We start from the raw sequence: 26,400 nt of genomic DNA on the forward strand, positions 1-26,400 counted from the left end.
CAAATATTTCATGTATGTTTAGAACTATGATATAGTAGTGCCATAAGTTTGTTTGCTAGTATAATATTATAACTTCCATAGTTCATTGACAATCATATTTGTTTTAGTCAGTTTCCATGCTACCTTGTAAGGTTTGACATAATACAGCGATGAACTATTGATTGTTGGTTGCTAAACATCCAGTGGCAAATATTTCATATATGTTTAGGACTATGATATAGTAATGACATGAAGTTGTTTGCTAATATACTATAGTATAACTTCCATAGTTCATTGACAATCATATTTGTTTTAGTCAGTTTCCATGCTACCTTCTATGGTTTGACATGATACAGCGATGCATTATTAATAGTTGGCTGTTTAACATCCAGTGGCAAATATTTCATGTATGTTTAGGACTATGATATAGTAATGACATAAGGTTGTTTGCTAGTATAATAGTATAACTTCCATAGTTCATTGACAATCATATTTGTTTTAGTCAGTTTTCATACAACCTTCTTTTGTTTGACATGATACAGCGATAAATTTTTAATTGTTGGCTGCTGAACATCCAGTGGCAAATATTTCATGTATGTTTAGGACTATATAAGAGATAGTATAATGACATAAGGTTGTTTGCTAGTATAATAGTATAACTTCCATAGTTCATTGACAATCATATTTGTCTTGTCGTTGTTATCTTTGTTTATCATGGCATTAATTTCCAAATTGTTTTGACTTATAATAAACCCTTTGGTACCGTCAGCCTTTCGTAAAAAATTCTATAATTGCCAATCTATTAGGTAGACTTGACACCACGAATTATTGCAACTTAAAACAATATCAATCACGTATGTTCTGTAACAACACTTTTGTTCAGAAACTCAGGTAAAAGTCTGAGTCAACATTTTCACGCAATTAAAAAAAACATATTTATCGAAAGGGAGCTGCATAAACAGTCAGGGGTACTACTCAAACAAATGATTTCATTATCACCTATTTCAGTGATTTTTTCAGTGATTTTGGTGTTTCCTTTCATCTTCAAATGCTTATTTCATTGATTTTTCATATTTGCACAAACTTTTTTTTATAATTTTCCTACATAAATCAACTATCCCTTTATTTTTGGATATCAATCAAACAGTGCGCATTAGTGCGCTAAAGCGTACCCTAAGGAATTGTTCTGTAATAAAATAGTCATTAACTACTCTAACTATCAGACAAAGGTCAACAATATTAGGTGATCTGATTATATTTATAGTTACAATGATAAACTCGAAGGTTATGTCCTGATCTACAAATTATTCCAGTTTTTGCTTAATCAAATAAACTGTAATAAAAAAAACTGACAGGCTTATCAAGCAAAAGACAATTTCTGCATGTACCACCTGTAGAATATGCAGTTTCACAATAACTTTGAGACCGACTATATTTGTTGATAAAAGATGTTTTATGTGAATGATGTGAATGATGTGACCTACTGAATTCGACTTATTCCTGGGATTAAAACGTGAGTAATACGTCGGGTGCCACATGTGAAGCAGAATTTGCTTACCTTCTGGAGCACCTGCAGGTTTTGTTTGTATTCGCGCTTCTCATTATTTAGTTGTCAATGTTGTGTACTGATTCGTGTACTGTTGTTTGTCTGTTTGACATTTCTTTTTTTTTAGCAATGGTGTTATCAGCTTGTTTTCTAATAATGCATTTGAATTTACCTTTGAAAGTATCTTTCTTTAGTGACGTCGATGTTTGAAATCTTTAATGAGGTTTGTCTAGCCACAAACCAGGTTCAAACAACATTTATTTAAAAAGTCTTGTACCAAGTCAGAAAAAGGCCATTTGTTGTCTTCGTTTTTGTGTGTGTTTCATTGTAGTTTGATTTGTTGATACACTTATATAATAAGTGTTTCTGTTGTTTCGTTGTTTTCCTCCTATAGTTGATATATTTCCCTCGGTTTTTGTTTGTTACCCGGATTTGTTTTCTTACAATCGATTCATGACTTTCGAACAGTGGTATACTACTGTTGCCTTTATTTATGAAGTACAAAAATAGAAATTAGTGTCCAGAACATCGTGATTCCTAACGACAGAGTACATTCTTTGCCCTTTGATTGAGTAACTTCTTGCATTGTTTAGTGTGATTCAAATATTGTTGAATATTTGTTTGATTTTGTGATCTTATCGACTCTTGTGTCAGGGTTTAACACTTTTTCAATACTTATTTTTAATCTATTTTCTTTTTTGTATGTTTTGTTATGAAAATTAGAATTTTAGATTTCGAAACAGTTTAAGTTCGTCGCATATTTTTGTGCCTGACCCACGCCAAAGGATTTGTTGTACTTTTTACCTAATTGTTGTTTTTATTTTGAAGAATTTAGCTTAAATAATAAAATTAACGGTACCAATTTTCTTGCACCAGATGCGCATTTCGACAATACATGTCTCTTCAGTGATGCTCGTGGCCAAAACATTTGAAATCCAAAGCTTATATAAAAGATGAAGAGCTATTATCCAAAAGGTCCAAAAAGTATAGCCAAATCCGTGAAAGGAATCAGAGCTTTGCATGAGGGAGATACATTCCTTAATTTATAATCATTTCTAATATTTTGTAACAGCAAATTTTAATAACACAAAAAATCCGTATTTTCATGCCAGTACCGAAGTACTGGCTACTGGGCTGGTGATACCCTCGGGGACTAATAGTCCACCAGCAGAGGCATCGACATGTAGATCACAGATTTATTGTATCTGATTACTTTATTCATAACTATTAGACACTCGGGACATTTAGAGCTTGAAATTTGTATAGACATTTATTTTTTGTTGAAAATTGTATATAAAGTTCCCTATATATTTCATATCGTTAAAATGCCTTTCACTTTTAAAATTCCATCTGATTAACATGTGATGTATGCAACCCGTTTAATAAAAAACGTTGTGCAAACTTATCATCTCTTAATTGTTGACAGATCTTAATATTTCGATAAGTTCTGCGGGTAATAACAGACTCAACAATTCGTTAATAGGATCTACAAATGTCTCTCTGTTCATGTACACATCATCTTCATCACTATGATATGACGATGAGACACCACAACCAGCATCTTCATTATTATCATCATTCGACGTAATGCCAGGTTCCTTGCCTATCAATTGGAAGATATTTGTATAATCGTCCCTTTTTCCATATGCAATATTAGGTAGTGAAATGTTAATCAAGCGTGTGTTATTTTGCATTTGCAATGTATTCAACCCGCTTGTCGCCATTTGTAGAATACCGTCGAGAATCGGTTGAGAACCATCTTTGATGTTACAAACAACAATTGCAATACATTCAGTTCTCACTAAGTATGATGCAAAATCTATCGCTGAATGTCCCTCCATGTTTCTTATTTGCAACATAGAAAACTTATTCTCACAAAAGTGCTGAATATACAACTTGTATTTTTCTTTTACGGAATAAATTGCAACTATATGATGAAATAATGTATTTTGGTATATGTCAACTTTGCAGTAAAAGATGTCGTATAGTCTTGGTAGCTTACGGAAAACTTCAAAGTCAGTACCTATTTTTGTCAGACCATCTAGCAAAAGATCAATATGGTCAAATGTAATATCTTCACATTGCTGTACCATATCTACAAAAATATCCATTGTTTCATCATCTATCTCTTTTCCTAACTTTTCAATGTATTCTCCGATGTGAAAGGCATCACGCCTATCAAATTTCATTCGTTCAATAAATGCCCTTGCCATTGTAAAAGCATTTTCCTCATGTCGTACTTGGTCAATGATGTCGAAACTACAGATTTTCAAAAAACACTCTTTACACTCTTTTGCAAATGAATTTATGATTGATTTTTTTACAACTTGGTTTTTCGGCTCGTACGTTAATTTTTCCGTTTTTTTTAAGAAGTGTGGAACTAGCTTCATCTCTAAAAAAATTCTTTCTAATATAACTGAACCATCTTTATCAGGATTAATAGCCTTAACTATTTCACGCAAAATATTTGAATCTTCTTGTTCTAAGGGAAACGAACCTCGAAGTGCAGTGTAAACAAGGAGGGAATATAACAGTTCTGTCTTCCTGCACTTTTTTTTCACCAAGTCGCATGCCATCTATAACTCTGTAAGTTTCATCATAATCACTACCACTCCCTCCTAAATATATAAGAAAACAGTTTACAAAGATATAAATATGTGATTGAATAATTTACGTTATATGTGGCAGCCCAGCCATTTGCTTAAAAGACAATGTCTCCCCTGCATAAGAAAAAAATGGATTAAAGGATGTTTGCTACTCTGTTTTAAAATAAGTTTTGTAAAGGACTATTATGACTTGATAAAATATAAATAAAGAAACAATAAAAGCAGAAAAAAATAGAGGGTCCGTGTGCTTGTTTTCGAGATAATAGCCATATAAAAATTGGCGGGAAATAATTCTCTGTAGAATTTTCATACATTTAACATTGACACATTTTGTCTCAATAACTATGAAAAAATAACAAGTATTTTATAAAATTTTGAAATATGGCTTTTTGAACATTATGTAATGAAATCATGAAAAAAAAGTAGTAGTTGGCAAATGTTTTAAATACCAATACATTGATAAAACAAGGATTCCGAAAATCTGGCCAAAAAATCAAGAAATGGAGAAGCAAACATCCTTAATCAGTACTTCATGTTCAATCAAATCACTTCCGTTTTCAAATAGTAGCCTAATCAACAGTGAATTCCATTCCAAAACTTAATAGGTTAGATGTATATTTTCGTAAAAAGGGGGTTTAACACTTCTACTTCAGATGAACTAAACTAAAAGTCACTTCAGGTTATTTGTTAGAGGTAAATTTTCTCTGATTAACAAATATAAAGTTTCTTTGAACTTTTGATTGAATTTAGTGATTAATTGTAACTTCAGGTTAAGAAAAAATCATTTCTGGTTAATGTGATAGATAACCTCACACTGATTTTGTAAATGTATGGGTCTGTATGTGCAAAAAACTATTCTTCACCAACGATCTTATTAAATGTCATTTGTCTGTTAACTTATTTAAAAGACCCTTTGCCTTTATCATGCACCTCAACATGATCTTGTTGATCAAAAAACAATTACCACAGAACCTTCTTTTAAGGGGAACTAACTCTTATATGAGTTCCAAGATAACTTGGTTAAACATTATTTTAAGCACCGACAGGCTAGAAAAAGGTAAATACAGTAGTTTTATACTGACCAAACTTGAGAACTGAAGGCCGATTACAAGAGGCTGTTCCAAAATCATTCGATGCACAACTGACATATGAGCCCGCATCTGACAGCTGGAAATTGGTTACAGTCAGAGAAGGGTTTTGTGTAGAAGACAAATCTAAAAGATAAAATGTACTAGGTAGAGTATGTGCAGGAGGCAAAAATTCATCACGTGCACACTATTCATATTTGTGCAATTTTATAGGTTTAGATTATTGATTTAAAATAAGGAGATGCAACATCGTTGCCAACGAAATAACTATCCACCAGATACCGAAAGTTAAGGATATCGGCAACTTTAGGCCACCGTACGACCTTGGCGAATGAACAAACTATATACCGTATACCGAATTGTTAGCTATAGCAGGACCCGGCAAGATAAAATGTGAAACAACGCAAACGATAAGATTGTCAGATTTATAAAAACCACAAAAATCAATAATGAAAGACAACAACCAACAATCTCTGCTGAATTACATGTTCTTAACTTCGAGAATGTGCAATTGTAGACATGGGGTCGAACTGTTCGAGAAATGTTCGTTTTGTAGCTTGTAAAGCCCGAACTGATTAACTGTTTTTGTTAGTTTAACTTCCTGTGGCAAACATTACATACATATAACGAAAAGGGAAAAGGAAAAAATGAGGGGAAAAAAAAGCTTTTATTACAATATTGCAATGGATACCAACAGTTTTAGTCTGGAATTCCACAAAGGGGGATTGGGTGTGTGTGTGTGTGGGGGGGGGGTGTATACTGGGTCAAAAGAATTTTTGCATTGAAAAAGTTGAGAAAGAGGGACAAAAGATACCAGAGGGGCAGTCAAACTCATAAATCGAAAACAAACTGACAACACCATGGCTGAAAATGTAAAAAGACAAACAGGCAAACAATAGTAGACATGACACAACATAGAACACCAATAAGAATATGCAACACGAACCCCACCAAAAACTAGGGGTAATCGCAGGTGCTCCGGAAGGGTAAGCAGACGTGTGGCACCCGTCGTGCTGCTCAATAGTTATTAATTCATCAATTGAAAATGGTTATTAAGAAACAGTCACATTGCGTTTTAGACGCGAGGACAAGATGACACTCTCGAAAAAAATGTGATCGATTTTATAGTGCGTTTTTACAGCATACAAACACATTTTAAAAGCACTCGTCTTACTGTCAGACGTAGTACCACTATAAGATCAAACTAAATTATCCCGTAAAAGAGTTTCTATTCAATACCGTATTAAGGTCTATGAATTCTCTTTTTATAGGTACAGGCTATGAATGAATTAACCTAATTTGATTTCTATAATTGTGAACATAAACGGTGCCCACTCTGTGGATACTCATATATTGGAATTTCACATATTTCATGCCACCGGTTTTGACATCTTATCACTAAATCCATTGGATGTTCGCTGCTTTGTAAAATTTGTTTACATGATTATTTTATCACTAAAATGGGATCTTCCCGAGCTTTTAATCAAATGCGAGTACTCGTAATCCGGTACTTTAGGGGTTTTAAGTCTCTTTGTTATTTTATTTTCTGTATGATGTGTGATGAGCCTTACACAGCTAATGTTTATAGTTTGTTTCAATCTTTTGATGTTACAACATTGTCTGGGTAATTGGAAGTTATAGGTATTCGCAAGCATATATTTTCAGCCTTATTCTGCATGTTCTCTTTGTGGCTGTCCCAAGTAAAGTGCTTGTCATTTAGTTCTTGTCGTGTATTCAGATTTGTTTTTCGTTTTGTGCATAAATCAGGCCGTTGAACTTTTCGTTTAAATCATTTTACATTTGAAATGTCCGGCTCTTTTGTAGCTTGATATACGATATGGGTTTGTTGATTGCTGAAGACCGTATCATGATTTATATTATGGCTTCCTTTTGCGTCATTTGGTCAGTGATGGAAAGTTTTCTCATTGGCAATCATTCCACGTCTTTTAACTTTTATGTTTTTCAGAATTTCCAAATCAATGAAAGGCACATCTACCTGATGTTGTTTTACTGTTTTCTTCTTTTGACAAACACATTCTTAATCTAAATAAAACAGTTTTAGTTGAAGAAAATCATTTAAATTATGCTAATGTTGAAAAAGGTATAACTGAATTGTACTAATTTATGATTTTTTTTTTAACCAAAACAATCAGTAAATTTGTTATCATTATCATAAAGATAATTATGATTAAATCAATGATACTAAAATAAAAAAGCTCGAGGGCATGCACCACCAGGGATATCAATGAGTTTACAGTCTGACGGCGAATAAAGTCGAATAGGTGTTCCCGAGTCATGTGAGTTATTGTAAGTGTTCATCCCATGATGAATTCATCCCGTTATGTTTTGAAAATAGATCTGAACTTGTCATAGTCGATATGTCCAAATTTTCTGCTACAATTTATACAGCAGAGGTCTGACGTGTTAGCTGTTTCTACGCGCAACATATAACCTGCATTAACAGAATTGTGTGGCAACGATTTACCTGTACAGATGTATAATGGCAAAAGAAATCGTCCATTCAGTGACATAAAGCATATCGAACGTTTGTTAAATTTGAAGGATCATATGTCTTTAAGATATGCATTAAAACATCGATTTGCTTAAAAACATATACCAACCTCCATTTAATATCAAAGTTGCAGATTTACTAGTGCCTTTGCCAGAAGCATTTGTCGCATGACAAATGTATATTCCAGCATCATTTTTTGTAACATGATCAATTGTCAACGAGGGTGATGTAGTTGTAAATGTTCTGCCATGATATCCATTTTCATCACTTGTTATTTTCTCACTGCTATTATTAGAAAATTTCTCCCAGTAAACATCAGTTACACAGAACACCGATTCAATTCTACACTGTATTACCACCTGGTCGCCACATGGTTTCGTATAGTAACTTTGTAGCATCTGCACTTTAGGTACACCTGGAAATAGGTGAAATCACAAAAATACTTAACTCCCAAAATATAACTGATATAAGAGGGAAATCACTCGTACATAAAGTAATGAAGACGATTCAGTATTGTGCTCATTCCTCATAAACCCTGCTAAAATGTAAATAACCACTGATAATATTGCCGATACCAGTGCATATCATATAAAAGAAGAAAGATAGAAAAACTCTTCTGTGGTTAGGCTTAGCGTATTTTTGTCTTAGAAATCTATTAAATATAGGTCCTTTAATAAGCTTCAATTTTATCAAATTTTAAATACTACATATGGTATATATATATGTATAGTGTCTAAAAATAGCAACAATCAACATTCAATCTATCTAGGTGTGGATCAGGTTGTAGATAAACTGATGCAGTTACTAAATTAAATTATATAAGTGTCTAAGAATGTAACTTTAACACACTAATGAGTGTTATAAAATTAGTTGTTATATTTTATATATTATTCACGCAATATTTTGCTAAGTTGTTTAGCGAATTATTGCGTGAATAATATATAAAATATAACAACTAATTAAATAACACTCATTAGTGTGTTAAAGTTACATTCTTAGACACTGATATCTATATATATATAAAACTCGTCTAAACATCAACCCAACAATGTTGGTTGTAAATTTGCTTTCGCAAATTTTTGTTCTTCCCTCGCCTGGATTCGAACCCATGCTACTAAGATATCGTGACACCAAATCGCCTGCACTGTAGTCGTCCCGCTAGACCACACGACTACTTGGGCTTCACAAAAATAAAGCTTACGGTGGCCGTGTGTTACCTTTCCTCGTCAGTTTTAATCTAGCGGCGTACTACAGTACATGATATTAAAGGCATGGAGATGTTATTGTAACAGATCAGCTCAATTATCTATAGTAAAGGATCCTACAAATTAATGCAAGATACAGTCACAGAAAATAATTATATTAAGAAGTACGTCTGAGTGAGTGACAACTCTACAACAGATTTATCAATCGGATCACCAGAAATGATGGTGATACATGGCTGTGTACATTATGTATATACCACTCGTCTTAACATCAACCCAACAATGTTGGCTACAGTGCAGGCTCTTTGGTGTCACGATATCTTAGTAGCATGGGTTCGAATCCCGGCGAGGGAAGAACAAAAAATTTGCGAAAGCAAATTTACAGATCTAACATTGTTGGGTTGATGTTTACACAGCCATGTATCACCATCATGGATAAATATGTTGTAGAGTTGTCACTGACTCAGACGTACTTATATATATATCTCGTCTAAACATCAACCCAACAATGTTAGATCTGTAAATTTGCTTTCGCAAATTTTTAATTTTTTTTTTTAATTTTTTTTAATTTTTTGTTCCCTCGCCGGGATTCGAACCCATGCTACTGATATATCGTGACACCAAATCGCCTGCACTGTAGCCGTCCCGCTAGACCACACGACCACCTGGGCATCACTATATATATATATATATATAATATATATATAACAGTAATCACTGGACAGGTTTGATTTAAAAAGAAATTCAAGGCGTGGAAAATATATTTTGTTAAATACTTATGTACGTGAGAACTGAAGAAGCCTTACCGGAAGATATTTCAACAGCGTTTGACGAACAACAAACATTTGAATCTACATCTGCTGTTTGAGGGCTCGTTACAGTCTGAGAAGCAGTTTGTGTAGAACCACCACTTTCCTTTTCATCGAATTATTCTTTAGCGAATTATTGCGTGAATAATATATAAAATATAACAACTAATTAAATAACACTCATTAGTGTGTTAAAGTTACATTCTTAGACACTGATATCTATATATATATAAAACTCGTCTAAACATCAACCCAACAATGTTGGTTGTAAATTTGCTTTCGCAAATTTTTGTTCTTCCCTCGCCTGGATTCGAACCCATGCTACTAAGATATCGTGACACCAAATCGCCTGCACTGTAGTCGTCTCGCTAGACCACACGACTACTTGGGCTTCACAAAAATAAAGCTTACGGTGGCCGTGTGTTACCTTTCCTCGTCAGTTTTAATCTAGCGGCGTACTACAGTACATGATATTTAAGGCATGGAGATGTTATTGTAACAGATCAGCTCAATTATCTATAGTAAAGGATCCTACAAATTAATGCAAGATACAGTCACAGAAAATAATTATATTAAGAAGTACGTCTGAGTGAGTGACAACTCTACAACAGATTTATCAATCGGATCACCAGAAATGATGGTGATACATGGCTGTGTACATTATGTATATACCACTCGTCTTAACATCAACCCAACAATGTTGGCTACAGTGCAGGCTCTTTGGTGTCACGATATCTTAGTAGCATGGGTTCGAATCCCGGCGAGGGAAGAACAAAAAATTTGCGAAAGCAAATTTACAGATCTAACATTGTTGGGTTGATGTTTACACAGCCATGTATCACCATCATGGATAAATATGTTGTAGAGTTGTCACTGACTCAGACGTACTTATATATATATCTCGTCTAAACATCAACCCAACAATGTTAGATCTGTAAATTTGCTTTCGCAAATTTTTAATTTTTTTTTTTAATTTTTTGTTAATTTTTTGTTCCCTCGCCGGGATTCGAACCCATGCTACTGATATATCGTGACACCAAATCGCCTGCACTGTAGCCGTCCCGCTAGACCACACGACCACCTGGGCATCACTATATATATATATATAATATATATATAACAGTAATCACTGGACAGGTTTGATTTAAAAAGAAATTCAAGGCGTGGAAAATATATTTTGTTAAATACTTATGTACGTGAGAACTGAAGAAGCCTTACCGGAAGATATTTCAACAGCGTTTGACGAACAACAAACATTTGAATCTACATCTGCTGTTTGAGGGCTCGTTACAGTCTGAGAAGCAGTTTGTGTAGAACCACCACTTTCCTTTTCATCGAATTATTCTTTAGCGAATTATTGCGTGAATAATATATAAAATATAACAACTAATTAAATAACACTCATTAGTGTGTTAAAGTTACATTCTTAGACACTGATATCTATATATATATAAAACTCGTCTAAACATCAACCCAACAATGTTGGTTGTAAATTTGCTTTCGCAAATTTTTGTTCTTCCCTCGCCTGGATTCGAACCCATGCTACTAAGATATCGTGACACCAAATCGCCTGCACTGTAGTCGTCTCGCTAGACCACACGACTACTTGGGCTTCACAAAAATAAAGCTTACGGTGGCCGTGTGTTACCTTTCCTCGTCAGTTTTAATCTAGCGGCGTACTACAGTACATGATATTTAAGGCATGGAGATGTTATTGTAACAGATCAGCTCAATTATCTATAGTAAAGGATCCTACAAATTAATGCAAGATACAGTCACAGAAAATAATTATATTAAGAAGTACGTCTGAGTGAGTGACAACTCTACAACAGATTTATCAATCGGATCACCAGAAATGATGGTGATACATGGCTGTGTACATTATGTATATACCACTCGTCTTAACATCAACCCAACAATGTTGGCTACAGTGCAGGCTCTTTGGTGTCACGATATCTTAGTAGCATGGGTTCGAATCCCGGCGAGGGAAGAACAAAAAATTTGCGAAAGCAAATTTACAGATCTAACATTGTTGGGTTGATGTTTACACAGCCATGTATCACCATCATGGATAAATATGTTGTAGAGTTGTCACTGACTCAGACGTACTTATATATATATCTCGTCTAAACATCAACCCAACAATGTTAGATCTGTAAATTTGCTTTCGCAAATTTTTAATTTTTTTTTTTAATTTTTTTTAATTTTTTGTTCCCTCGCCGGGATTCGAACCCATGCTACTGATATATCGTGACACCAAATCGCCTGCACTGTAGCCGTCCCGCTAGACCACACGACCACCTGGGCATCACTATATATATATATATATATATATATATATATATATATATATATATATATATATATATATATATATATATATATATATATATAATATATATATAACAGTAATCACTGGACAGGTTTGATTTAAAAAGAAATTCAAGGCGTGGAAAATATATTTTGTTAAATACTTATGTACGTGAGAACTGAAGAAGCCTTACCGGAAGATATTTCAACAGCGTTTGACGAACAACAAACATTTGAATCTACATCTGCTGTTTGAGGGCTCGTTACAGTCTGAGAAGCAGTTTGTGTAGAACCACCACTTTCCTTTTCATCACCACCGCCTATATTACTAGATCTTTGAGTTCCACGATTTGGAGAGAACCGCTTGTTAGTTGATGCAGCAGAGGGATTTCCAGTGACGGTATACTCCCGGGTCAAATTATTTCCGTGGATGACATTTTGTTCAGCAGGACTAATAGTCACATCTGGAGAACCTAGGAAAAGGTTGATTACAAAATATTTTTTACATAATTATAGTCACATAGTCACACTAGTTGTATCCCATCCCATAAAGTTAGACATAAACACCTAGGCTCATCATGTTCAGATGCTTTTATTAAATCTTGTATTTCGATACTAGCAGTTTCTCTGCACTATAATATGAATTTATTCAATGAATATAAGTCATGCAGCTTCCAAACATCTTTAATCCTTGATATCATCTATTAGCTAACCACATCATTGGTGTTCACGAAGTAAGTTCACCTTTAACAAGTAAGATGTTTTATGTAAACCCTGATCGGATCAAATTTAAAAAAATAAACTCAGATAAGAAAGTGACATTATTGTTAATTAGCAAAGACTAATAAGCTCAAGGTAAAAATAATGTGTTTGATTATATATATTTGATGAGATTTTACAAGTTTGTTCAAAATACTACTTTGATATCGTCAGCCGGAAAAGCAGACAATCGTTAGCGATTCATCTTCGAATTAATTTTACGCTCTCCGATTGGTCAAAATTGCATGAGGCTCGTAACTTTGCCTTTGGGACGTCTCATAAAATTTGTGATTAATGAATGATAAATACTCTTCCTTTACCAATATTCTTAGTGTTTAATCTACTAAAAAGTCCTCAATCAAATTTAATTGGTTCCTCTTACTGCGTTATGTTGACGTTGTACACAAAATGTACTAAATCAGAACAATCTTATATGAAGGCGCCTATCATATCACCAGTGATTAATTAATTGTAACAATGATTTGGCATAGTTGTATAAGTGGGTTTAATCACATATTTCTCTAAAAATGATGCCCCCCTTTGATAATTTTATAGAATGAAAAAAGATCTTTCATGAAATAATAATGAATCAACAGAATTCTGAATGTGGTCATTCTAATACTTTTTTCTACTAAAACAGTTATTGGCATGACACGGGTAATGTTCTTCTCATATATTTTATGATAGTATTATACTAAACCCCTAACAGGAGGGATTGTGCCTGATATTCATATGATGACGACATACTCTTTCAATCAGTTTATTTGAGGTCTGGAGCTGGCATTTCAGTTAACTGCTAGTAGTCTGTTGTTATTTATGCATTATTGTCATTTTATTTATTTTCTTTTGTTACATCTTTTGACATCGGACTCGGACTTCTCTTGAACTGAATTTTAATGTGCGTATTGTTATGCGTTTACTTTTCTACGTTGGCTAGAGGTATAGGGGGAGGGTTGAGATCTCATGAACATGTTTAACCCCGCCGCAATTTTGCGCCTGTCCCAAGTCAGGAGCCTCTGGCTTTTGTTAGTCTTATATGATTTTTAATTTTAGTTTCTTGTGTATAATTCGGAGTTTAGTATGACGTCCATTATAACTGTACTAGTATACATATTTTTAGGGGCCAGCTGAAGGACACCTACGGGTGCGGGAATTCTCGCTACATTGAAAACCGATTGGTGGCCTTCGGCTGTTGTCTGCTCTATGGTCGGGTTGTTGTTGCTTTGACACATTCCCCATTTCCTTTCTCAATTTTACACTAAAAATCAAACATAAGTGCAAGAACTTTTTTCTTCAATTGCGGATCATTCAGACAAATCTCTTAGTTTAGGAATATATTTATTTTTGCTGTTTGGTTAATTAGTTATGAGGTGTTGAGATATATTAGTCAGTGTGCCAGGAGTATATAAATAAGTTATATATTTGTTTTGCACGAAATAATTTTAATATTAAAATACCTGTTGTACATTTGTTTTTTCCCATCGTTATTCTGTCTACAGTATCACAATTTTGAGTTGACTGTTGCCTTTCTACAGCATTTAAACGTCTTTTGATACTACAAAGCATACTTTCAATCCTTTTATCACGGCTTCCAATTTTTGATTTCATTCTTTTAATTCCTTTCATTATCTTTGTGGTATTCTAAAAAAATACGACACTATTCATATACCAATATATTTGTATATAATTGCTAGGATTTCATCGTATATCCCTTAAATACAACTCTTCTGATATCTCAACGATAGCTTTGCTTAATTTTATCGACTTAAAAAAATACATCACCACCTTTATTCGACTAACAATAAGTTATCATTCATATTATTTCAAATAAATATAAATGAAATTTATGACTTCTAATAATGCATGAAAGGTCAGTTATGCATAACACGGTACAATTACAAACCTAAGCCTAGATAGTAGTTGTTCTTTGGTCTCTAATAAGGGCAATAGGTTTGCCGTCAAAAGGCATCGGATGTTTTATATCCTTATGTCTGGTTGCTGTCTCTTTAATACAATCTTCGTTTCAGTTCTCAAATTGATCAATAACTAATTTTGAGAAGCATGATATGTAAAAAATTCTTTTACGCAAAAAATCTATGCAATAGTTTTCAAAGGTACCAGGATTATAATTTAGTACGCCAGACGCGCGTTTTGTCTACATAAGACTCATCAGTGACGCTCATATCAAAATATTTATAAAGCCAAACAAGTTAAAAGTTGAAGAGTATTGAAGGTCCAAAATTTCCAAAAAGTTGTGCCAAATACGGCTAAGGTAAATTGATCTTTTATTGTTAACTACAAAAAAAGTTGTGCCAAATACGGCTAAGGTAAATTGATCTTTTATTGTTAACTACAAAAAAAGTTGTGCCAAATACGGCTAAGGTAAATTGATCTTTTATTGTTAACTACAAAAAAAGTTGTGCCAAATACGGCTAAGGTAAATTGATCTTTTATTGTTAACTACAAAAAAAGTTGTGCCAAATACGGCTAAGGTAAATTGATCTTTTATTGTTAACTACAAAAAAAGTTGTGCCAAATACGGCTAAGGTAAATTGATCTTTTATTGTTAACTACAAAAAACATTTTCCTCATCTAATGTCACCTTTTGTCTCAGAACAAAATACTTTGACATTTTTATAATAAAACATCGTTAATTTTAGTATATTTTTAATTTGACTCTATTTAAAATAATATTTACAGTTAAACGACTTTTCGTACGCTTCATAATGCAATAAAATTTGACAAAAAGAAGTTTCTTGTTTTCAAAATTCAAATAGGGAACATTCTTTATATAATTAAATCAACAAACCAACATAAAGAAGACTGTCAGGTGAAAAATGTGAGTGTTTTGTTTATTATAGATGAAATCACATATGGCCGTTCCAATGGACGAATCATACCTCGTCGTAACCTCTTAAAAGTCAACTTACGAATAGCCGATGGAAATGCCGTTATTTGGGATAATGATGCCTGATAAGTCAATCAAGATTTTCGTATCACTTATTCGTATCACACATACGATAAATATCTATTCATGCACGAATGTTTGTTGATGGGGTTCATCAGTTTTTTCTCGTTTATCTTTTTTATATAGATTATACCGTCGGTTGTCCTGCTTGAATGGCTTTATACTAGTCATTTTTGGGGACCTTTATACCTTGCTCTTTGGCGTGAGTCAAGATTCCGTGTTTGAGACCGTACCTTGACCTATAATTGTTTACTTTCACAAATTGTGACTTAGATGGAGAGATGTCTCATTGTCATCTTAAAATAAAAGATAACCGGTCACAACCATTAGGGAAAAAGTAAAATTACAAAAATACTGAACTCAGAGGAAAATCAAATCGGAAAGTCTCTAATCACATTGCAAAATCAAATGACAAAATAGAGTTATCATTTATACAGAGTTCGTTCGTTTCGATTCTGATATCAATGAGCTATTGCATGGGAAAGTTTACTATTTTTGGCTTTCGAATTTTTTTTCATCAGAGCGCCACTGCTTAGTCTTGTGTGGACGAAGCGCGTTTGGCGTTTTTAATTTTAAACCTGGCAGCTTTGGTAGCTATTATTCGTGTTTCTCTTTCCTATATGTTCTCCCATTTATTTGTATGGTAGTCCTATCATGTAATGTTGTCATGTTAATGTTATATTTAACATTGCCATAAGAAAGGGAGGTTTGGCATGCCACAAAAAATTACATTTTTTTTTATCAAAATGTCCTGTACCAAGTCAGGAAAATGACCATTGTTATATTATAGTTCGTTTCTGTGTGTGTTACATTTTAATGTTGTGTTTCTGTTGTGTCGTAGTTCTCCTCTTATATTTGATGGGTTTCCCTCAGTTTTAGTTTGTAGCGTGGATTTGTTTTTTTTTCTCAATCGATTTATGAATTTTGAACAGCAGTATAATACTGTTGCATTTATTTACTACCATGTTCATTTTAAGAACTCACCTCATCATTGTTACCTTTCCATCGTAAAATTTCTAGTACTGCGTTGGTGTACTCAACTGGTAATAGTATCCTTTTCTTCAACTGCCTAATTTTATCAAGTATTTCTTTTGAATATTCTTCACTGATGCATTTAGCCAAATATTCAGTTGCGGTCGAAATATCTCCCCACATAGTAGAAAAACGGCAATCATCAAAGTCATTTTCGTGTGTACAGTGGGATATTTCATTCCTTGATTTTCGTATGACCGTCAAATATCGATTTTTTTGCGGATCCAGCGTTAAACAGTTGTTTAAAAGCGAAATTATCAATGTTAGATCGATGTCTTTCAGCTCAATATTCGGATTAGCCTTAAATTGACAATGGCAGCATTTTTTAGCAATTTTTTTTACAATTTTGCCCATTACTTACAAATAGCATCTTGAACTGCAAATCTCGAATGATTTGCTGTCTAGGAAGATCGAAACACATGCAGCATCCATCTCTCCGATTATGGTGTAGATGGTAGATCAAGGTTTTATTCTTTTCAATGAATGTCTCAAGGTCTTCGGGCTGAAATTCCTTCTGAAGAAATGTTCTTACCACATTTACCGCAATTTCAGTAAGTAGAAGGAAAATCCGCATAAAGTTCGGAAACATATTTAACCTGTTAAACTAATAAACGAAAGTTGATTAAATAATTTAGCTATACCAGTATCATAAAGGAAGTAAACAAACACCAAAGGTGAGTTAATAATTTTGTATTAAAGACGCGCTTCTACTCATCAGTAGTGCTCAAATCAAATTAGTTGTAAAGCCACCTCAAAAAAAAAGTTAGCGAGAATTAGAAACAAAGTTTTCGAAAAGTCTATATGTTCCTTGGGCATAGAAATATATTTGTTTCCATTAAGTATATACTTTTTTGACCTCTTAAAAGTTTTTAGGTATAATAGATTAATAGAGAACATGTGTGAACCATATTTTTAACAGTAGATCACTGGACGTGTTTAATTTTAAATTACACGGTCAATAGGCATGGCGTATTTAAAAACAATTAAAATAGTGAAGACAGGTTCTAAATATTAAACAAAAAGTAACCTGTAGTAGCCCCCCAGACACCAAATATTGCTTCTATGACTCATATTTCACATTATAACAACTGAAAAATACTCGTTATTAACCGACATTCGGTAAGAAAAAATTGTTAAACAGTATGTAACTGACATAAAACAATATAGAAGAGGCCAGTAAATTCCATATAGTGCTCAAACTTAGCTCGCTGTAGGTCCATATGGAATTATCTGGTCCCATTTACATCGTAGAGAGCTACCAAAAAACAGATTATCATTGGTCATCTCAACTCGGTTGCTTTTCGCGTTGAGATGGTCAATGATAATCTATAAAAATAGATGATTTAGTAATATATCTTTATGAACCTGGTAGTGACCATTTTCTGCACTGATTTTATGTTAAAGCGCCTATAACCATATACTCTAAGAATCAATGTGAAAAATCATATCAGATTACACTCTACCGAAAATGAGATTTTGTTAACGGAAATAACAATTTACCTTTATTTACAATCTCTGGGTCAATGCCAATACTGCAGGTGAAGTTTTTATTTCCAAAGGGTATCCCTAGCCAAGAAATCACTACTTCTGTGTCGACAATAAGTATCATTGATAAGGACTTATTTATAAAAACTTTGATTTTTTTAAAATACTTTAGCTTTTCCTCCTCAGGAATATATTACCTTAGATGTATTTGATACATATTTGAAAAAAAGATATGGTTTTCAAGGCTCTTCAAGCTCGATCTTTATGCGGCGTTTGAAACTGTTCTTTAATACGAGCGTCACTGATGAGTCAAAACTATCAAAATTTTAATCCTGGTATCTATAATGACGTGACCTGCCTTTTTTGAAACAAAAGTAACGAGAAACCATAAACCAGATTTAAATATTTTTCAAACATAATTAGAATTTAGTTCAAAGTTAACAGAACAAAACAAGTATTTTATACCCAATTTATTTCAACTAATATATCACGTAACAAATTTACAAGACATCGCAAGATCACCATTAAAGTCAATGGAAATGTTACAATAAATACTTCATGTTTGACATTGTAGAACTTTCAATACTCTAGCATTTTTGATAAATGATATATTTACATTGAATGTTATCTTAGGAGGTCGGCTCAACTGGAGGTTTTACTTTAGCCTTAATTGTAGAAGATTTTAACACCATTTTTTTTTATATGTCAAAACGGAAGGCCCTCAAACAAAGGTAACCAAACCAGAACACATGAAAAAACCATAAAAAAAGAAATATCAGGCTGACCAATAATTAGAACAGTAGGGACCCTCAACTGTATAAACAAAGAAACAAATTCTGTGCTAATTTTTTTTCCAACAGATTTTTTTTCAGGTCATATTCGACCAAAAAGGAATATTCATGATAAACATGAATAAAACATCGGAACCAATGAACAAAAGCATCTTATTTTACTTGCACGAGATACATTTAGTTACAATTAATACATTTCATTTGCTGTTCAAGTTTATGTGACGCTTTAACTCTCTTGTCAAGATCAATTTCAATTTTAGAAGAGAATATTCTACATAATACCGATGTTTGAATCAGGATATATAATTTCCCACAAGTTACATAATCTGTTTTACAAATGTAGGACATATTAGTACGTTTTCATGTATTAAATGGAAAGTAACATAAGTTAAAGAAAAGTCTCATTCGTAGCTATGTCGGGAACCAGTATCTGTTTGATGTTTCAAAATAAATCATTGAAAACAGGTATTTTGCCAACTGAGAAAAATTATGAAAAAACATTCTATTGGAAGGAGCTCGTCCACATTCTGATCCTATGGATAAATATGTGAATATAGTATAAATTTAAGGTCAACAATTATTAAGTATATTCACGTAAACCCTTAAAACGTATTAAATGTTCAGCTCGTTGAGGAAGAATAGAATATCAAAATATTTTTGGCGTACAAAGTTAAAATTAGATGGGAACTATAATTAAATTGATATACCCGTTAATTATTAATTCAGTGTTGTTCCAATTTATGACACTTTCTAGTTAATAGTTTTACACTGACATTACCGTTAAATGACTGCAAATGTTTAAATATATTCTTTTTTAGAGGTAACTGACATCTTTATACTTGTCTGATCAGCTGTCAAAATTTAAATCTAATTAAAAATCTGTATTTTTCTCCATAATCACACATGCAGATTTGTTTTAAAAAAGCTTCCCTTTAAATTCCTTTTTATATATATTTTAGAAGAAAAAAGGACTGTATCATTTATTTTACTGTCATTGTTATTTGACCAACTTTCCAGATATATTGTTTACTTTTGTTCACGTATTAATGCTTATTTCCAAAATATATCAATGGTTTTTAATTGTTTTGAAGTGTAAACAAAACTTCATCAAGAATTCCAGGCTATAATCCTTTACCATAAGTCACATTAGAGACACAGTTTGGCTTTATAAATATTTTGATATGAGCGTCACTGATGAGTCTTATGTAGACGAAACGCGCGTCTGGCGTACTAAATTATAATCCTGGTACCTTTGATAACTATTGACTGACCAAATCAAACACGAATTTGAAGAGCATTTACATATTAGCTTTATTATCATAATATACTGTAGACGTTTGCTACCTAATCGATATACAATAAGGGATTTAAAAGTTAAATATCACATTCATATGGGGAAGATTTAACCTATGTAAAAGTCTAGGGTAATTATTGAATAAAAATGAAATGTAAAATAAAAAATAAAAACGTTTTATTTCAACACTTTAGAAACATTATTTTCCGTTTGAAAAGTTCTTATCACTTCAAGTCTAACTTATCTTTGGCGCTTATTTAGTATTTTTCAATTTGGTGCATAGCTTATATACATTTATAATTTGTAAATAAGATGATACATAGTGTACTGTATATGTAAACCAATGATAATGATATAATTAGGATTAACACTGAGGTTGTGAGATTGAACCCCGCTAGTGCGGATGAACTCGACTCCAATCTTATTTCACTAGGATTGTCAGTTTTCCTATCGACGGACGGTGAATTTCTCGGGGCAGGCCGGCTCCCTCCACCAGTAAAAACTGACCGCCACGAATAGCCTTACTGTGGTTCTCAAGTTGCGTTAAAACACCAAAAATCAAAACTTATGCAGTAAGACCGCAGTTAAGAGTCCACATCCATAAACCGTGTTTGTTCCTTGGCCATCAACACCTTAGATTGTCGTTTAAAATTTAAAATGTGTGTCTTAAAATCAAAAGAATTAAGGTATGCTATAGTTTATGATTACAACAAAATCCAGATTATTTGGCGTGTGAATAAAATGAAAAAATCTTAATAAAGACAACTACATGTATTTATAATTCTCTTATTCTTACACAATTTATCTCTTTCGTGACATGTTGATAATATCATGTTATACCATGTAATACGATATGTCTTTTCTCTCGACAGTTAAATTTTAATTATTTAACTGTCTCGAGTGTTGAATATCGTATTACACCCAATATAGTGGTAAAATCTATAATTATGCAAGATTGTTTTTATGTTTTAAGTGTATCTGAAAAAAAAAACCCCAGATTTAACCAATTCCAAAATGCCAATATGTGAAACCATTGAAAAATTAATTAATAATAAGCTGATCAGAAAATATTTTTATGGGCTCTGCACGAGAACAATTAACAAATTTTATGATCTGACAGTTTGCAATATGTTAGGATAAGTAAGATGACTAACTACATTGAGCAATTTGAAAAAAAGTAATAATCGTTTAAAGTTTATGAAGAACAAAAAGAAAAGGAAAATCGACGTATAAAAACGGTAAAATTTACAAATCTTCTGAACAGGAAGTTAAAACTTTCGTATTATATTATGTTTACTTAACCAATATACAGATTCAATGACATCAATATTTTATTATGTGAAGCATTCTGATATGCTTCTGATATACATACACGAGAACTTAACACACTACTTACAAAATTATCGCAATAAATTACCATAATATGAATTAAGGTTAATATACATACATTTAAAACGATGTATTCTCTGTTAAGCCATACAATATGTCGTCAGACAAAATTCAGAACAAATACACAATAAATTACATGTAGTTCTAATATTTGTTAAATCAGTTCATTATTGACTTAACAATTATATAAAGTACATTCGTTAAATATACATTTAACTTACTTAGGTAAAGTTGTAATCAATACGTTGTGATTGACATGCATATCAATTATTACAATGGTAACAGATCTCTTTTGTATGGCATATTTTCTATAGTTCAGTCTATTGTATATTTTGTTTTAGTCAGGCGCGGATCCAGAGGGGGGGGGGTTCCGGGGGTTGGAACCCCCTTTTTTTGGGCCGATCAATGCATTTGAATGGGAGCATATAGCTGGAACCCCCCCCTTTACTCTGGGTTGGGAACCCCCCCTTTTTAAAATGGCTGGATCCGCCCCTGTTAGTCAATACCGGACGTTATTCTAGACTTAGATAATATATACCATTTAACACGTGTCCGACAATTTATGATTTTGAACATAAGATATTGCAATTTTTTACGTTATGTTTAAAACCTTTCATAAAAAAGTACAAAGATAACACATGACAGCATAATATGTAGCCAGTTATAACATAAAAAATTAACTATTATTTTAGAATCTTCTAACCAGGGACTAGTAACTAACCTGGAACTACCTGTTATACAAAAAAAATCCCAAAAAATAAACAGAAAACCATAAAAAAAAGTAGCAAACTAACAACAAAACTAAAACAAATGGATATCTTAAATACACCGTGTAGAACACCACATGCAGGGTGTCGGTTATGCTTGACACGGGGTGTCAATTTGAAAGCAAAGAAAATCTATCAAAGTAAGGTCAAGTATCAAAATTTATCTATTTAGAATTCTTAGTATCATATAATGAAATGCTTGAAAGGAACTGAAACACAATGTATTTCTTGCAAGCAAAATCGGTTGTTTTCAGTGCCCTGTTTTCTCAAACACCTCTCCCTACTTTTGCGTGTTGCAAATTTTGAGGCTTAATATGCAAATTTCTGAATAAAAAACTACTTTAGACGACTTCCCTCTGCAACATTTATATAGAATTGAATTCCTATTACGGAATTTAACCAAATACCAGCTTCATACTTGAACTTGATTGGTTATAAAACTAGTTTTTCATCAAAATATAAAGTGTCGCTCGGGGTGTCAGATTTTGCATCTCAAGGGGTAGAGGCTTCCAATAAAAAAACAAATTATGAATCATGTAAATCGGTCTTTTCCTGATACTTTTTAATTCAAACACATCTACTATATAATGAAAACAAAGAAAAACTGAAAGTACTTCAATTTGCCTGTTTTTAAAGTCATATAAGACATGTGCTTTTGATTTCATAAATAATAAAAAATGACTCAAAATATTTTTTTTTAAATTGTGTGAAGCTGGAAAATAATTTCTTTTCCTTTTAAGTCACTATCATGGTCAGATAAAAAGTCACTGATGTGACTCAACGCACCGAAACATGGAGAAAAATCATAGAGCAGACCTGCATATAAGATTTTGCCGAAGCCACCAACAGTCAAACTCTATCATTGGCATCAAAGTTCTTCATCAGTTTCCTCACAAAAGCGCTTGTGCATGCTGCAAAAAAAAAAAACCCACTCACTCCGAAACGAAATCGATAACTCTCTAAAATGGAACACTCACCTGCATCCTTATCATCAAATGACAATACAGCTTCAAGGAGACACGAAGACGATGACACTACTATTCTCAACAATTTCAAAAAGCGATTAAAAATCTTAAAAAAACTTTCTAAGTCTGTTATATCAATGTATATTTTATCCGAATAGTAAAAGCAAATAAATATTCGTTCGACAACATTTCACTTCGTCTTTTCTTTGGGAGTGTCAGATTTATGTCAAAAAGAATAACATCGGAAATATGGTATCGGGAAACAACTAAGAGGTTTTGGAAAACTTGCCACAAACTTTTTTACATCCTACTAGAAGAAAAAATAAATACAAAGCAAACAATTATTGGGTATAGACAAGTTTTAGAAACTTTTTCTTTGTAAAAGAGCAAATGAGGCTCTTAAAGATTTAGGTCTACGAATGAAAGGCCGTAAAGAGCTTGCGATCCGCCAACATTTTGGTCTTTAAAAGTTTGAAGGAATGACGGGTGACAACTGGCATCAATCGATATTTGTGTTTGTGATCAGTGGATTACGGGCGTCATTGTTTCATATAACGGAACTTGGGGGAAATTGCCTTTCTTGTATCAAATCGGTTCTTTCTAGTGCCAATGACATATTTGGAACACAATCACATTATGTTAATGAAAGCACAATAGACATCTTGTATCAAAGAAACCATGTCAGGAACATGATGAAATGCTTCAATGTTAAAACCAAGATATCTTATACAGAGGTCAGACTTTTGGATACTAAGTATCAATGTCCATTGCGATGAAGTCCAATAGTATCTTTTGACTTGGAACTGAAAAAACTTATTTCTGCGTCTTGGGGTCGGCCATTCTGTGCTCACATAAGCTTTCTGTAATATGTGACCCGCCATGACATTTGCAGGCTTATGGAGGTAGAACGTCATTGTTAGAAAAATTATAAATATGATAAATATCGAGATTCAATGAAATACGTATTTGTGAAGAAGAGATAAACACTTTCCTTGGCTTCGTTTTTGATGACGTCGAACTATACATCATATATAAGTTTTGAAGAAGTTTCACTTTATCGTTTGAAGTGACAAATATTTGAATCTACATTTTAAATTGATACAAATTTTTTTTTAAAATTTCTGCTCTATAAATGAAATCTGAAATATATCCCTAACAAATGCACCGTATAAAATGCATATAAGAGAACACCTTCCTTATAAACTGTTACGCGTCACATACTAAGTATAGAGACATGCATAATAAATCTAAATTAAAAAAAGGAATTATTAAAGCTTACTTTGACAAATTTTAAACTAACTTCATTTCAACAAGTTTAAATCACATGTTCTAAAATAGAGTTACAAAAAAAATGCTCTGCTTTATAAATTTTCTTTCATAAATGGAGTCTGAAATACATTGTATATCCAAAAAAAATGCACCGTATCAAATGCATGTATGAGAACACCTACTTATAAACTGTTACGCGTCGCATACTATGTTTAGAGACATGCATGATAAATCTAAATTAAAAGACGAATTTAAAACAAAAATTCTTAAAGCTTACTTTGACAAATTTTGAAACCAACTTCATTTCAACAAGTTTAAATAACATGTTCTAAAATAGAGCTAAAAATATTTTTTTTTTAGTAAATTTAAATCTTTGAAATTTTATTCAAATACGTTATTGAACATTACTAAGAGCCAATAAATACAATAATTTTGTATTTAATAAATTAGTGCCTTCAATAACTAAAGGCCGTCATAGAACAGTCTCATTTTCATACCGATATTCGAAATGACTCGTTTCATTGCTATTACAACAAATATGTCATAATAACATGGCAGAGAGTTCTGTTTCGGAATATTCTAGATAAATATACAAAAGCAAATTTTAGACAATGTATCCTTCAAAGCCTGGAAGTGGTTAGTCACATATAGTTAACGGCGTTTTTCTCACAATGACGTTCTACCTCCATCAGCCTGGATATGTCGTGGCTGTTCACATATGTTCAATACTTTTTGGTCCAGCTATTAAATTTACCATTTGGATAAAAGTAAGGAAATCAGAAGCCAAATTATTTTTTTCAAGATTTTGAATCGCTGTTTTGAAATAGTTAAAAATAGTAGTGTCATCCTTTTCATGTCTCCTTGAAGCTGTATTGTCATTTGATGTGAAAGATTTCGGTGGGAGTTCATTGACAAGAGTGACCGAATTCGTTTTGTGTGAGTTATTTTTGCGGTGTGCACGAGCGCTTTCGGGATGAGCCTGATGATGAACTTTGATGGAGTGTGACTGTTAGTGGCTTCGGCAAAATCTTATATTATAGAGGTCTGCTCTGTGATTTTGCTCCATGTTTCGGTGCATCGAACCACAGCCGTGACTTTTTTCTGACAATGATAGTATCTTAAAAGGAAATGAAATCACTGTCCAGCGATACCAAAATATATTTTGAGTAATTTTTTACTATTTATGAAATCAAAAGCACATGTCTCAAATATGTAACATTACTATCAACATTAACATTACGAAAAAAACATGATAACAGTTTACTGTTTATAAAGGAGAGAAAATAGTAGGAATATCGTCGCCAAAAACGGGCAAATGCGAGTAACTTAAGACAGTATCTTCTGAACAGGAAGATAATTTTATATTTATATTTTGCTTATCAAACCACAGACAGATTTTATTAATCGAATATTGATCATGGGTAGCATTTTGAATTTTTTCTGATATACACACACTAAAAATTAACTAGATTATGTATAAAAAGATCTCTATAAATTACCATGATATGATTAAAGGTTAACATACATACACTTAAAACGAATTAATTCTCTTTTAAGCCATCAAAAATGTCGGCTGACAAAACACATGCGCATTAACTTAGTTCTCAAATTTCTTTAGAATATTTC

General features: G+C 32.7%; 1 protein-coding gene across 5 annotated transcripts; it reads right to left on the reverse strand.

Moving 5' to 3' along the window:
- Positions 1–2,720: 2,720 nt before the first annotated feature.
- On the reverse strand, positions 2,721–26,400 carry LOC139527845 (uncharacterized). 5 transcript variants are annotated; one of them, XR_011665465.1, is made up of 7 exons: positions 26,304–26,400; positions 16,767–17,418; positions 14,272–14,369; positions 12,250–12,528; positions 7,665–8,146; positions 5,214–5,345; positions 2,721–4,143 (listed from the first exon to the last, which is right to left on the reverse strand). XR_011665465.1 is itself a non-coding variant. In XM_071323522.1 (5 exons), the coding sequence occupies exons 2-5, from the start codon at positions 16,772–16,774 to the stop codon at positions 7,806–7,808; spliced, it is 726 nt and encodes a 241-aa protein (XP_071179623.1). In that variant the 5' UTR covers positions 16,775–17,418; positions 26,304–26,390; the 3' UTR covers positions 7,349–7,805. The 5 variants fall into 5 exon arrangements, 1 of the variants encoding a protein (XP_071179623.1); XR_011665463.1 differs by having other exon boundaries at positions 14,272–14,455; positions 26,304–26,390; XR_011665464.1 differs by lacking the exon at positions 26,304–26,400 and adding an exon at positions 21,832–21,981 and having other exon boundaries at positions 14,272–14,455.

Source organism: Mytilus edulis, chromosome 6, assembly GCF_963676685.1.
Source record: "Mytilus edulis chromosome 6, xbMytEdul2.2, whole genome shotgun sequence".
Lineage (NCBI taxonomy): Eukaryota > Metazoa > Mollusca > Bivalvia > Mytilida > Mytilidae > Mytilus > Mytilus edulis.